Raw genomic sequence first — 13,775 nt, forward strand, 5'->3', positions numbered from 1 at the left:
TCTCGAACCTCTATAAATCAGTTTTGTCATCCCTTCCCTTAAAAGTGCATTGTTGGGTTCTTGACACGTGTTTAATCAAGTAAAACAAATGTTTAACAAAGAAATTAAAAAAACGTATTCACCCTCGTCTAGTTTTCTACAAAAATGTCTTGTTTAACTAGTTTATATCTTAAGTCTATACCTTTTTATATGTTTTATGTAACAAGAAGGAAATATGATAATCTCCTAAAATATAAAAGGTTAACTAAAGCCCAAGTCTAGCTCATGCTACCTAACAATATTGAGTCATCCAACAAATATTTCACTTAATGTATCAAACATAAAAGAAACCTATAATTATACAAAACCTTCACATCGTCTATATTTTTAAACGATCAATAAAAGCTCGATCACCCAAGTAAACCCAATGGCAAAAGGTCATCTACGTCTGCGAACGCAGATGACGTTGGAGACACGACCCGTCGCCATTCCAGAGGAAACCCACCACCCGAACGTACACTGTGATAAAACCTATTATTCAACCCAGAGAAATTTTGCTTCAACCGAATCTCGAACTCATAACCTACACTTTAAATGATCATGAATGATCGGGGTATACGACTTATAACTAATGGAATAAGAAAAAGTTCTCAACACCAACACCCCAAATAAAAAGGAGTGGGTGAGAATTCTTGATTCTTAGTGACACATAGAAATATGCCAAAATGGGTCACAACTCATCACCCCCACATCACAATACTTACAAAAAAGATGACAAATTGATAATGGGTATTCATGTATATTCACCGTCATCTCATACCATACACAACATCTAACCAAGTGGCCACCCGAACCTTCTCCGAGGTCTAGGGTTTGTTTGTCTATATATACACCACAACCACACACCAATTTCACATTCAATTTGAATCATTTCATATCTCATATTTTGATTTTGTCCCTTTGTTATTATTGTTCCTTTTATCTCCTCTCAAAATCCCCAAAATTCTTCCTACATTTCTCCTTAATTCGGTTCTAAATCGTCCGTACAATTATGAGGTATGAGAGCGAAGAGGATCGAGATATGGAATCGAATAGTGATTGTGGGTCGATTGTTGAATTAGGGTTCCAGAAGAAGGTGGTTGTTGTGGGTTATGCTCTTACGTCTAAGAAGATTAAGAGCTTTTTGCAGCCCAAATTTGAAGGTTTGGCTAGGTATTTTGTTGATCTTGTTATTTGGGTTGTCTTAATTTCATCTAATTTAAATAATACTTATTTCTTTTTTTGTTAATTTTGATGAAAAATTTTACCTTTTTGTGTTGATTTTGATGAAAAATATAAAGAACATATAATCTTGCTTTATTCTATTTGCTTTGCAAAAGATGAGTTGTGTTGTTTGTTGGGATAAAGAGATGGTATTTGCAAGTAATATTGTTAGTTAGATATGAACTATTTTGGTATAGTGACTTGTACTGTAAGTTTGAAGTAGTTGTACCTTTAGGTGTAAGGAACAACATACTTTTTTCTTTATAAATATCCCTATCCACCCCACACACACAAGTTGTTTACTTTTCTAGAATGATTCTATTGTGTGAATATTTTTTAATATTCTTTTGACATGTTCTTGATTTGATTGTATCTGCTTTGTAAAAGATGAGATGGGATAGGGAGATGATGTTTGCAAGCAATATTGTTAGTTAGATATGGACTGCATTGTTTTAGTGACTTGTACCATAAGTTTGAAGCAGTTGTACCTTTATGTGTAAGAAACAATACCCACCCCCCCCCCCCCCCCCCCGACACACACACACAAGTGGTTAGTGGAGTTTGTATACTTCTCTAGAATGATTCTATTGTGTGAATATTCTCATATTTTTTTTATATGTTTTGGCTTTGATTCTATCTGCTTTGTAAAAGATGAGTTGTATGTTGGAATAGAGAGATGGTATTTGCAAGCAATATTGTTAGTTAGACATGAAGTATAATGCTTTAGTGACTTGTACTATAAGTTTGAAGTAGTTGTACCTTTAGGTCTAAGGAACAGTTGTTTTGTTTTATAAGTATCACCTACCTTTCATTGGTTAGTGGGATTTTTATACTTTTCTAGAATGATTCTTGTGTGTGACTATTCGGATGTGACATTAGAACCTGGACTTTTCAATCGCGGGTCACAATAGACTTCACCTGCTATGTCGTCGGCATTATAAGTTGGATACCCCTGTTGATTTTGATACGTTTTGACCTCGGGTCATGATAGACTTTGCCTACTGTATCGTCGACAATACAAGTCGGGTATTCTTAATATTAATAGAAAATTTTGACAAATAGAGGATCAACATAGCAGACCGACCCCTTCTGATATGTTTGACCCTTTGGACCCTCTCTTATAACTTTTCAACTGTGGGTCATAATAGACTTTGCTTACTGTATTGTTGACAATACATGTTAGATTCATACCCCTATTATTATTCGGAAGCCCGGGGTCAACTACATGGGTATATTGTGCAATAAATGACTTATTTATTCGGTTTTGGATTAGGTGAAATGAGTCTTTCATTAAATAGTGATTCGTGTTAGTACAATTTCTAATTTGACAATAAATTGATTATTTAAATAATAATAATGTTGGTTGTAATGGTTTCAGGAATAAGGGGATATTTTTTGTTCCTATTGATCAAACAAGGCCTCTTTCAGATCAAGGTCCTTTTGACATTGTGTTGCATAAGGTCAGTGCGGCCTATTCTTCAATATTGGTCTGAATACATATATCAACTACAATGGTGAAGTTTTCATTCTATTTCATTTCTTTCTTTTCAACATATCTTTAATATATGATTTCACTGATGTTTTTGTTTTAATTTTTTTTTGCGCAGTTATCTGGGAAGGAGTGGCAACAAATTCTCGAGGTTGGTTTTGTTAATCATCTTCTTTATTGTAATATCATTATTACTATACTTATAACATCTTTGTCATCAGTATACACAATGACAATATATATGGTATTGAGGTTTACCTGAATTTGACTGTCCTGCTTCCGTGAAAATGTCGTAACAATATACATGTTAACAGTTTTAAATTATTCAAACTTTCATATTTATTTTATAATAGTTATTATAAATGTCAATAAACACAGATTTTAGGGGATCAATTTTTAAATGAATTATTTATATATAATTTGACTGTGAATAGTTTGGTTTTCCTTGTTATTTTTGTATGTTCTGTTATCTTTTTGAAAATTTTCTTAGAAATACACAAATCTCTATGATTAGTTGAGCTATGTATATTTTGGGACGAAGATAAAGATGCAACAAATCCTACTTGATTAAAAAAAACATATATACAAATTCTGTGAAACCATTTTAAGGGGGTGTTTGGGATTGCTTATTTTAGTGACTTATTAGCTTATTGACTTTTTTGAAAAATTAAAAAGTGTTTGGGTGAAACTATTTTGTGAGGGGAAAAGTCAATAAGTCACTTCATTGTGACTTATTAACTTTTCCAAAAAGTTACAAGTTGTTTTGAAAAGCTAAGCCAAACATGGCTTAATTTTGTGAGATTTATGTCATTTTATCATTTCTCCTATGATTCCGTGACATTTGTTATATAATATTAGGGGCTGTTTGGCAATATATGAATGGTTAAGTGCTGAACCAGTAAGAGGTCTGAACCATTAAGTGCTGAATCAGTAAGAGGTCTGAACCATTAAGAGCCAGTATAATGCTTAACCGTTCAGAGGCAAATGCCTGACCATTTCAGATTAGAGGTCTTAACCATTCAGACTTGGTATAATATTCAGAGGCAAATGTCTAAACCATTCAAACATTTGTTCGCGAAACAAACAGTCTGAACCATTAAGTGCTGAACCAGTAAGAGGTCTGAACCAATTAAAAGCCCCATTAAGAGCTAAACAAACATCTCCTTAGTTTATATGTAACTACAACTATTCATAGCTATCATTTTGGATTACGATATAAATTTTTTATTTTATATAAAGTTGATAATTTCCAGTAATACATGTGTTTTATGTTTATATAATCGATATTTTACAATGACAAGAAAACTATACAATATTTATTATAAATTAACTTTTTTTTGTATGATTTTTGTAGGATTATCGGCTGACACATCCAGAAGTAACGGTCCTGGATCCTCCAGATGCAATACAACATGTTCACAATCGACAATCTATGCTTCAAGATGTAGCTGATCTGGACTTTTCTGATGCATATGGTAATTCTTTTCACTAAAGTTAATATTTTAAAGCTTTATGTTACCAAAAGAGTTGGTTCTCAAATGTTAGTACCGGATGCAGGTACAGTAGGCGTCCCGAAACAATTGGTAATAGAAAAGGACCCATCTTCCATCTCTAGCGCTGTTAAGAAGGCAGGATTAACCCTTCCTCTTGGTAAGTTCTCACACTTCTATAAAAATATATATTTTTATAATCTTAATTTTCTTATAATTTATACACGTGTTGCAGTTGCAAAGCCATTGGTTGCAAAGTCACATGAACTATCACTAGCTTTCGATGAGTATTCCCTTGAGAAGCTTGAGCCTCCCCTTGTTCTTCAAGAGTTCGTTAATCACGGTATTTAATTGCAATTTAACATATCACCTTTACCAGTGGCGAAGCTTGAGATTTCCGACCGGGGGGTCGAAAACGTATATACCCAAAAATTTCTATAAGACCAGGGGGTCCAAAAAGTATATACCAAAACCTTTACCCAACTAAAAATATTAATATCAAATTTACCCGTTCAAAATACTTAATATTTCATATTTATATGTTTATAAATACAATCTATATTTTATAATATGACGACTATATCGTAATGTCAATTTGAAGGAAGGGTATAAATGTCATAAATTAAAAAACGGGTGTAGTTGATGTTATGATGTTTTGTTGGTAGATATGAAATTATCCGTATGTTTGGTATGTTGAAAATTGAAAATGGTTATCACTGATGTGATTTTAGGAGGTGTTTTGTTCAAAGTGTACATTGTCGGGGATGCAATCAAGGTTGTTAGGCGTTTCTCGTTGCCTGATGTCAGCAAGCGTGAGCTGTCAAGAAGTGTTGGTGTATTCCGGTTTCCTCGGGTCTCATCTGCTTCCCAGTCAGCAGATGATGCAGATTTAGACCCATGTATTGGTGGTAAATCTTTTTCTTACTTGTAAAAATGTTAGAAAAGGCACTAATCACCTGTGGTAAAGTACATGATAACCTGATTCGTTTTCTTTGTTCTCTTGCAGAGCTTCCTCCACGGGCCTTACTTGAACGCCTTGCCAGAGAACTTCGCCGTCGTCTAGTATACCCCAATTTCCTTCTCTTTTTCAAAATAAATAAATAAATAAAACCGCTTTATTTATATTTTGTATGCTGTTTGGTGCAGGGGCTTCATCTGTTCAACTTGGATATGATTCGTGAGCATGGAACCAAGAATCGGTTTTATGTAATCGATATAAACTATTTTCCTGGTAATTTATGCTTTTCAACTTTAGATCTATTTTGTACTTGAAAATATATGATCTTACGGATGTTTTGGATGTTACACTTTCAGGGTATGGTAAAATGCCAGAATACGAGCATATATTTACCGATTTTCTTCTGAATTTGGCGAAAAGCAAGTACAAAAAACGGTCTGGCAGCGTATCGTAAAGGGTTTATCGCCAGATTATAATAAAGTTGGGTCGCTAACAAGAAGCTGGAAGTGGTTAGAACCTGAAGTTAACCAACCGTGAAGTTGTGGCCAAACATGCAGAAAAAGTTGTGAGATTCAACTGGTTTTCTTGATGTTATTGCTGAAGAAAGATGAGGAGTTTATGCATTCTGACGTCTTTTAAATGTAGCAGCAAATGGTGAACCAACAGTTTGCATGTGTTGTAGATATTTGATTTGGAATTTGGTCATGGTGACTTTATATATACGCTTTCTTACTGCATTTAACCAATTTGATCGTGTGTTTTTTTACATGATGTTTTGTTAGAATTAGCCTTGATGCTCGAATGACTACTCGACCAAATGGGTTCTCAAGCGTGCGTCGTTTCGTGGGAGTAATAAGGAAAAAATGTTTTACAACAGAGATAAAACAGTTAAAGTTTAAGGGTTTAATGTGAAGTCCTAACATTTGCACTTCCTACAGTTCTGTTCCTCTTTTGTTAAACCCCCTTTACATCCTTGCCATATTTAACCTTTGAATAGTGACAATTAGGGGTGGCAAAATGGGTGGGTTGGGTAGGTTTGGGTAATGAGTAGGCCTGACAATAAAAACCCATTTGGTTTTTTTTGGTCATTTTAAAAATGAGGATGTGTTAAGAAATAATTAAGGATGAGTCAGGATGGGTTGTATGATATTTACTTAAAATAATTCGTGGGTCAGATGATATCTATGATAAAGTTTATCATATGCTTTACAAATCCAGATTCCAGAATGAGCTAGTATAAAAACACCCCAACACAGTTGATCTGTAGAAATTGATCTGATCGATTATCATGAACCTCGATTGAAACCCAAAACCCAGGATATATAAGAACCGAAGACCGGATTAATTGTTGCATTTTGGGTGTCTTTGGTCTTGCGATCTGGGTAGCAAATGAAGACCGAAACCAACCAATTTGTTCTACAATCCCGCTTCTTAACTGCAATCCACTGTTTGTATTGAATCAACTATGGCTGTGTAGACTCCAAACAAGTAACAACTTCAAGCCATCTGTTCACTGTGACAGATGCTTGCTGGTGGTAAATCCTATCGATTTTGAAAATCAAAGTTTACATTAGTGCATGAATGCTCGAATTTAATGATGATTCTTGTTTAAATTTGTGATTATAGGGCTGAAATGAATCAAATTAGACGTTTTTACATTGTAATATAATATATGCATACCAACTGCTCGATGAAATGCTTCTGTTAGACTTGCATGATTTTTAAATTTAAACTTTGTGATTTAAGACCGCAAGTGCTGCAAATGACCAGTGAAATTACCCAGTGTCCCAGTTTGTATCACTAGTGCTACAAATGACCACCCATTTGCTGATTACAGTGATGATGAATTATTTGAAGATCGGTTTACTGTCAGTTTATATAATGTTTTGATACCTCCTAACAGTCTGGCCTGTTTCAACGGTATCCGCACCTGCCACAAAATGATTATACGCCGTATGGTTAATCGTCGTCAACACCACAGCCCGAAACAACCCCACGTCCATCAACCGCGAGGAGTTATTTTTTTGATTTTTTTATTTTTTGATTTTTTTTGTTATTTATTTATTTATTTATATTTTTAGCCTATCATGCCCAAATCCATCTTGACGAAAATCCATCTTGACCTAAGCCCATCCTAACCCATTTCTTAATAAAATCATCCTAACCCAAACCCATCTTAACCCATACCCATCCTAACTCATTATTAGGGGTGGCAAAATGGGTGAGTTGGCATGTTTGGGTAATGAGTTAGGCCTGATGTGAAGTGGACCGGATAATAAGAGTTGAGCTTAAAAGATTGAAGTTGTTTTATTTGGGCTATAAAGATGTTAAAGAGTGTTGGGGTTAATTTAAGTGAGCCAAACGAGAAGCCAACCTTGTCATGAGCTTGGTTTGTTTACAAACTGAGTCATTTTCAAGCAAACTTCAAGTTACGAGCTATTTGAACAGTTAGTCCTACTTCACTTAACAAAATGACATCCAACTATGCAGTCTATGTTAATTAATCACGCATGAAACCATATGTGTTATCTGTGATCACAAGATGTTATGAACTTCACTTGGGTGTATACGTTAAACTTTAGACGGACTTGAACCACTTTGATGTGGATAAACACTTGGTGCCACACTGTCACCAAGAGACTATATATGAAAATAGTACAAATATGTTGTCAATTAGGTAGGTAAAAGGTGAATTGTTATCTTTTAGGTTTTTGTAAGTAGCTTCAATACGAGTCCTTGAACTTTTCCCAAACGGGGACATACATAAAGTTACGTTTACTAGAATAACGTTCAAATTATGTTGATTGAAAAAATATCTGTGGTAGATTAGAACTAAATTGTTCAACTGAATTATGGTTGTTTATAGCTACTAGCATAAATTGATAATTTGATATCATTATGCTAGTGTAAGAATAGAGGGTGAACTAACTATTTTACATTTTAAGATAAACTAGGATTTTTAACCCGCCGCGCGTTGCGGCGGCACGCAACGTAACGCAACACGCAGCATAGATACGATTTGGTTAATTATACAAAGTCTCTAACCCATACACTTATTGTAGGTTTGACTGGTGGTTAAACATCTAAGCATTGATGCCGGTAGATGCGGACTTAGTCAAAGGATTGCGCATTATATTGTAGCATGTTTGAAATTGAAAATAACACTTTTGGTTTCAAGAGTTTTCTTTACAAAAACTCATAAATGTTGTATAATATCCATAAAAATTTAGAGTTCAACCCACCTTTCATGCCTAACGGGTTATACAACACAAAAATCACTTTAATCCTCTTTCAAAAGTCACTACAATTGAATGAAAACAAATTCTACCTCCTGCTTAAATAGCCAAAAGTTGTCCTCGAAGCCCATTTTGTCTGAGCAAAGAAATTGTTTCAATCCTTTAATCACCTAAAATCATATGCCAATTAAATACCACCTTGATGAAATGGTTCATAAATTACATGGTGTTCATGTATTATTCATGCTGCTATCAACCCACATAGCAACTATCAACCTCCATACCCACTATGAGGTATGAACCCCCAAAATTACTAATGAATAACACGGTTGGTTGGAATACATTACCTTTTGTTCTTTTGCTTTGAGTTCCAGATTTTGATAAGCTCTTGATGTAGGGTTTCCATGCTTTTAGTTTCTGTTAAAACATATAATAAATCAATATCAAAGTGAAAATTAATTTCAAGATTCCAAAAAGTCAAAATAAGTGAATCAGTTTATGAGATTATTGTATACCTTCGTTAGAATGTCTTTTTCTTGCTGCATTTTATTGTATCCCTCCATTAGCTTTGCATACTCATCTCTTCACCATGTCTCTTCCTTTGTTGTGACTTAACAAATTCTTCAATTATCTGCTTCAGTTTTATGTGAAGAATCAGCATTTCTGTATATCTAGTGTAAGATGTGAAATAAAATCGTTAAGAAAGCAAATGTAATAATCAATGAGTAAATGTTGGGCGAATTAGATGCCTGAGTCCAGAACCTTCAAATCTTGGGCGAATTGGATGCCCGACTGAACCCAGAACCTTCAAAAGTCTCCCTTTCTGGTCTCTCTCCAAGAGGCACAAAGCCTCTACCACCCCACCAATGTGGTGATAGCTGTGTGATATCCATCTATGTCTAACAAACACCAAATCTCCCTAAAACAACTTTTATTAAATGTGTTCATCAACAACAAAAAAACGCCACATAAGACTGTGGGGTGTGGGGCGTGGGTTGGGACGGCGGTTAGTCTTTAACGCTGGCTAGGTCACACCGTGCTAGCGTTGACCCACTGGCGTGGGGATTGTGCCTGGCGTGGGGCGGGGTGACATGGCTGGCTTTGGTTGGCTGGTTCAATATAGCCGTTGGGGGTGCCAAACAGCTAGTTTAATTAAAAAAAAATATAGGATCGTCACACCAAGCTAAGCCACACCACACCACGCCCCTACTTTTTGAGTATTACCTTGTGGATCTCACCCTCGGCACGTGTCGAGCAATGCCCCCAACCCAAGCCCCTCCACACCCCATAGTCTAAACATCACTTTCTGCAAAAAAAAAAAAAAAAAAAAAAAAAAAAAAAAAAAAAAAAAAAAAAAAAAAACATCAACAAATACTTACTGTTCAGAAATAAATGGCCACTTGATTTGAAGACTACTAATAAGCATAATCACCCTCATCATATATTTACCGTTTAATCCCTTCAAACAAAAAACTAAAACAAAACCAAAACCAGCAATCAACATTACACATATCAATAATCAACAAAATCTATACCTTCAATATCAATAATCAACAAAACTTATTCCTTCAAAAGTGGTCTATTTAGGTAACTTCACACCAATTTCTGAAGAATTGCATAATCAATTAATAGAATAAAAGAAACAGATTCGTGAAAAATAAAGCAAACATATATCTAGTTGAGATGATTTAAAATTCCGATTAAAAACTCTAGATAATCGAAATAAAGAGCAAAAATACCTTAACTCATCGCTGTTAAGAATTAGGGCAACCTTTTGCATAGATCGCTGTTAAGAACCTTTTGCATAGATCACTGTCAAGAATTCGGGCAACCTTTTGCATAGCTGCTGGCATACCTCCTGTCAATTCCGATTCACGGTGATTACAAACAATGGGTACTGCCGCCGTGATAGTGGGGATTTGCCGGGGTCGTTGTTCTTCTTCTGGGAGACGGTTGTGAGGTTGGGTGATATGTGGGGGACTATGGGTAAAAATCAAATTTTTTTTGGGAAACTCCCAAAACACAAGGTACAAGTGCAAATGCATAAAAAAGTTGCTTATTTATATATATGGGATAATTAGTTACCAACTCTTGTAACTAACAATTTAATAAATCTATAGGGTATTTTAAATTTTTAGACAATTTAATAAATCTATAGGGTATTTTAAATTTTTGGACATGTGGTTTTTTTTTTTTTTTTTTTTTTTTTTTTTTTTTTTTTTGCGCATGGTGTTCGAAATTTTAGTCCTCAAAATATAAAATTAAAAGTAAAATGAATAAATTCTTATTTTCTTACATTGTCATGTGACATTGGCTATCGTTACTTGAAAATAAACATAACAAACATACCAGGTTTAAATAATATCCTTGATGTTATTCAAGGTAGGAATGATAATAATTTGATTCAAGTATTGATATGGTTATTCGATAAAATTGTTCATATTTTGGTTTAAAGTGTTAAATATAATATATGTGAGTGTAATAGTCTGCCTTTTGATTTTAGCATACCGAATAATTAAATCAAAATATGATACGGATATAAAATTTAATTTCTGTATGAGTAAAGAGTGTGTTACTGAAATATTAAAGGTTACTTACTAATTAAGGGGGAGAGGAGGGTGTGTTACAAGATAATACCTTTATTGCATTAACAAACCAAGCTAGCCGGTCCAACACCCTTTCTTCCAATTGTTAAGGTTATAATAAAGAGAAGGTTGCTGATTGATTATCTTTATAGCAACACGTTCATGTATAAAGATTTATGTGCTAATATAATACACTGTGTGAGGTTTGAGAACTACAAATATTATATTACATAGATACTATCTACGCCCCGTTTGCGGTATGCGCATATAATGTATATATGTGGGTGTTTAGGGGGCTAAAATGAAAGTGCACTAATTTTAACGTTATTTTACTAATTTCATGAAAATAACGTTAAAAAAGGGGGATGGTTAATCGTGTGGTGACGTTGATAGCCAAAAGACAAGGGAGTATATGCACTAATCGGCCTTTGTTTTAATTGTTGCTGAGTGTTATGTGTCTTATGTCCAAGGCTTGATGCAAACTACTATCGAGCCGAAGTTCTTAGTGGAAGCAGTCTCTTTATTCTTACGGGGTAGAGGTAAGACTGTCTACATCTTATCCTCCTCAGACCTTACCTTAGCTTTGCTATTGGTACAATTTACTGAATATGATGATGATGTAGATACTATGTTATACTTTTTGAAAGAACGAGAAAACAATAGATAAAAGTGATACAAAATACAATGTTGGGCATATGAAAGCTATCAAACATTTCGTGGAATAACATCTTTCTTTCATTTTGTATTATATAGGGCGGATCTATATAGGGGTTAGGGGTTGCTCGGGATGCCGCTTAACTTTCTTGATGAAGTGTATTTTTTTTAAATCTTCATTTTATTTATCGGGGATACCTCTAAGCAAATGTTAGGATACCACTGAGTATAGATGAAGATAAAGAAGAAATGAAATTTATGGTTGACGGAAATGAAAATTTCGGGTCATTAGAAACTTGCAGCGTTCGTTGTAAAGAACGGAGAAAATGTCCTTTATTAAAACAACGAAGAAGATGAAGTTCAGATAAACTTTAATTAATATGGACATTGAGAAAGAAAAAGCAATTGTCAGAACCATTTACTTCGTAGACATCACTTATTTCCTTTATTTTGTTTACCTTTGTGAATAAAGAGGAATGATTGAGAATGTTTCGCATACCTCAATAGGAGGATGCATCTGAATATATAGAAACAATACTTACACATAGGTACAAAAAGAATAACAAAATTACAGAGTACACACACAAGTATTTAAACATTAACATCCCCCCACAAGCGAAACGGTGGTGGACTAATGCGAAGTTTGTCACGGAGGAATTCAAATTGATGACGTGAGAGACTTTTGGTGAAGATGTCCGCAACCTGAAGCTTGGTCGGAATGAAGCAAGTAGACAACTTCCCTGAGGCAACTAGTTCCCGAATGAAGTGGTAGTCGAGGTCAATGTGCTTGGAGCGTTTGTTGGAAACTGGATTCTGAGTGAGGAAGAGGGCGCTTTTATTATCACAGAGAAGAGTCGGACGATCAGGAGGGAGAGCATGAAGTTCTCGTAGTAAATGTGATATCCAAACAAGTTCAGCAGCAGTGCTGGCCATTGCCCGATACTCAGATTCACAGCTGGAACGTGAAACAGTGGCTTGTTTCTTAGCACTCCATGAGATAAGGTTGCCACCTAAAAATATGGAGTACCCAAAGGTGGAGCGACGAGTGTCAAGACAACGAGCCCAATCAGCATCAGAGTACCCAATGGTCTTCGTCTGAGTTGGACGTGAGAATACAAGACCAAAATTAACCGTTCCCTTGACATACCGAAGTATGCGTTTGACATTCTGAAGATGATCAATACTAGGGTTTTGTAGGAACTGGCTCACCTGATTCACCGCATACGAAATATCTGGTCTAGTGATGGTCAGGTACTGAAGTGCACCAACGAGAGACCTGTAAAAGGTAGGATCTTTGTATGGAACTCCATCTTTAACAAAGGACGCATTTGGAGATAAAGGAGTGGGAGTAGGCTTGCAATTAAGAAGGCCCGCACGTTCCAAAATGTCATGAGCATATTTGGTTTGGCTTAAAAACAAGCCACTTGGCGTGTAAACAACTTCAAGTCCCAAAAAATAGTTTAGATTGCCAAGGTCTTTAATTTCAAATTCTTTGTTTAGGCTGGATATGAAGTTGGATATAACAGATTTCTGATTGCCTGTAAGAATAAGATCATCAACGTAAACTAAAAGGTACATAACACATCCATCATGTTTGAACACAAACAAGGAGGTGTCGGCACGACTGCAGACAAAGCCATTTGATAATAGAAATGCACTAAGTCTATGAAACCAAGCCCTAGGAGCTTGTTTAAGGCCATATAGGGCTTTGTTTAACCTGCATACGTGATTAGGGAATCGCGGATCCGCAAATCCGGGTGGTTGCTCCATAAAAATAGTCTCATTAATATGGCCATGCAAAAAAGCATTATTGACGTCCAACTGGTGCAAATCCCAGTTGTTAATAACCGCAAGCGACAAGACAATGCGAATTATCGAGGCTTTAACAACCGGACTGAACGTGTGGTGATAATCCAACCCAGGTATTTGACTAAACCCCTGAGCTACAAGGCGAGCCTTATATCGATCTATGCTACCATCTGCTTTATGCTTAATCCGAAACAACCATTTAGACCCAACAATGTTTTGATCACAAGGGCGGGGTACAAGAGACCACGTATTGTTGTTGGAAAGGGCCGATAATTCTTTGTTCATAGCCTCAACCCACCGAGGATGTTTTAG

General features: G+C 35.4%; 1 protein-coding gene and 1 long non-coding RNA gene across 10 annotated transcripts; one reads left to right on the plus strand and one right to left on the minus strand.

Annotated features, from left to right (window-relative positions):
- The first annotated feature begins 626 nt into the window (after positions 1-626).
- Positions 627-5,945, plus strand: LOC110919889 (inositol-tetrakisphosphate 1-kinase 3). 2 transcript variants are annotated; one of them, XM_022164149.1, is made up of 10 exons: positions 627-1,191; positions 2,621-2,756; positions 2,850-2,882; positions 4,086-4,206; positions 4,289-4,381; positions 4,457-4,564; positions 4,953-5,129; positions 5,228-5,283; positions 5,368-5,452; positions 5,536-5,945. In XM_022164149.1, exons 2-10 carry the CDS (start codon positions 2,754-2,756, stop codon positions 5,631-5,633), a joined length of 774 nt encoding a protein of 257 aa, XP_022019841.1. In that variant the 5' UTR covers positions 627-1,191; positions 2,621-2,753; the 3' UTR covers positions 5,634-5,945. The 2 variants fall into 2 exon arrangements, with proteins under 2 accessions (XP_022019841.1, XP_022019832.1); XM_022164140.2 differs by having other exon boundaries at positions 733-1,191; positions 2,621-2,702.
- Positions 5,946-8,344: 2,399 nt separating this feature from the next.
- Positions 8,345-10,447, minus strand: LOC110919904. Of its 8 annotated transcripts, none has more exons than XR_004880420.1 (6): positions 10,155-10,447; positions 9,795-10,020; positions 9,178-9,334; positions 8,931-9,086; positions 8,763-8,832; positions 8,345-8,585 (listed from the first exon to the last, which is right to left on the minus strand). It is a non-coding gene; the product is annotated as an uncharacterized LOC110919904 (long non-coding RNA). The 8 variants fall into 8 exon arrangements; XR_004880421.1 differs by having other exon boundaries at positions 9,795-9,888; positions 10,155-10,445; XR_004880422.1 differs by having other exon boundaries at positions 9,178-9,343; positions 9,795-9,888; positions 10,155-10,445.
- Positions 10,448-13,775: the final 3,328 nt, after the last annotated feature.

This window comes from Helianthus annuus, chromosome 2 (assembly GCF_002127325.2).
Source record: "Helianthus annuus cultivar XRQ/B chromosome 2, HanXRQr2.0-SUNRISE, whole genome shotgun sequence".
Lineage (NCBI taxonomy): Eukaryota > Viridiplantae > Streptophyta > Magnoliopsida > Asterales > Asteraceae > Helianthus > Helianthus annuus.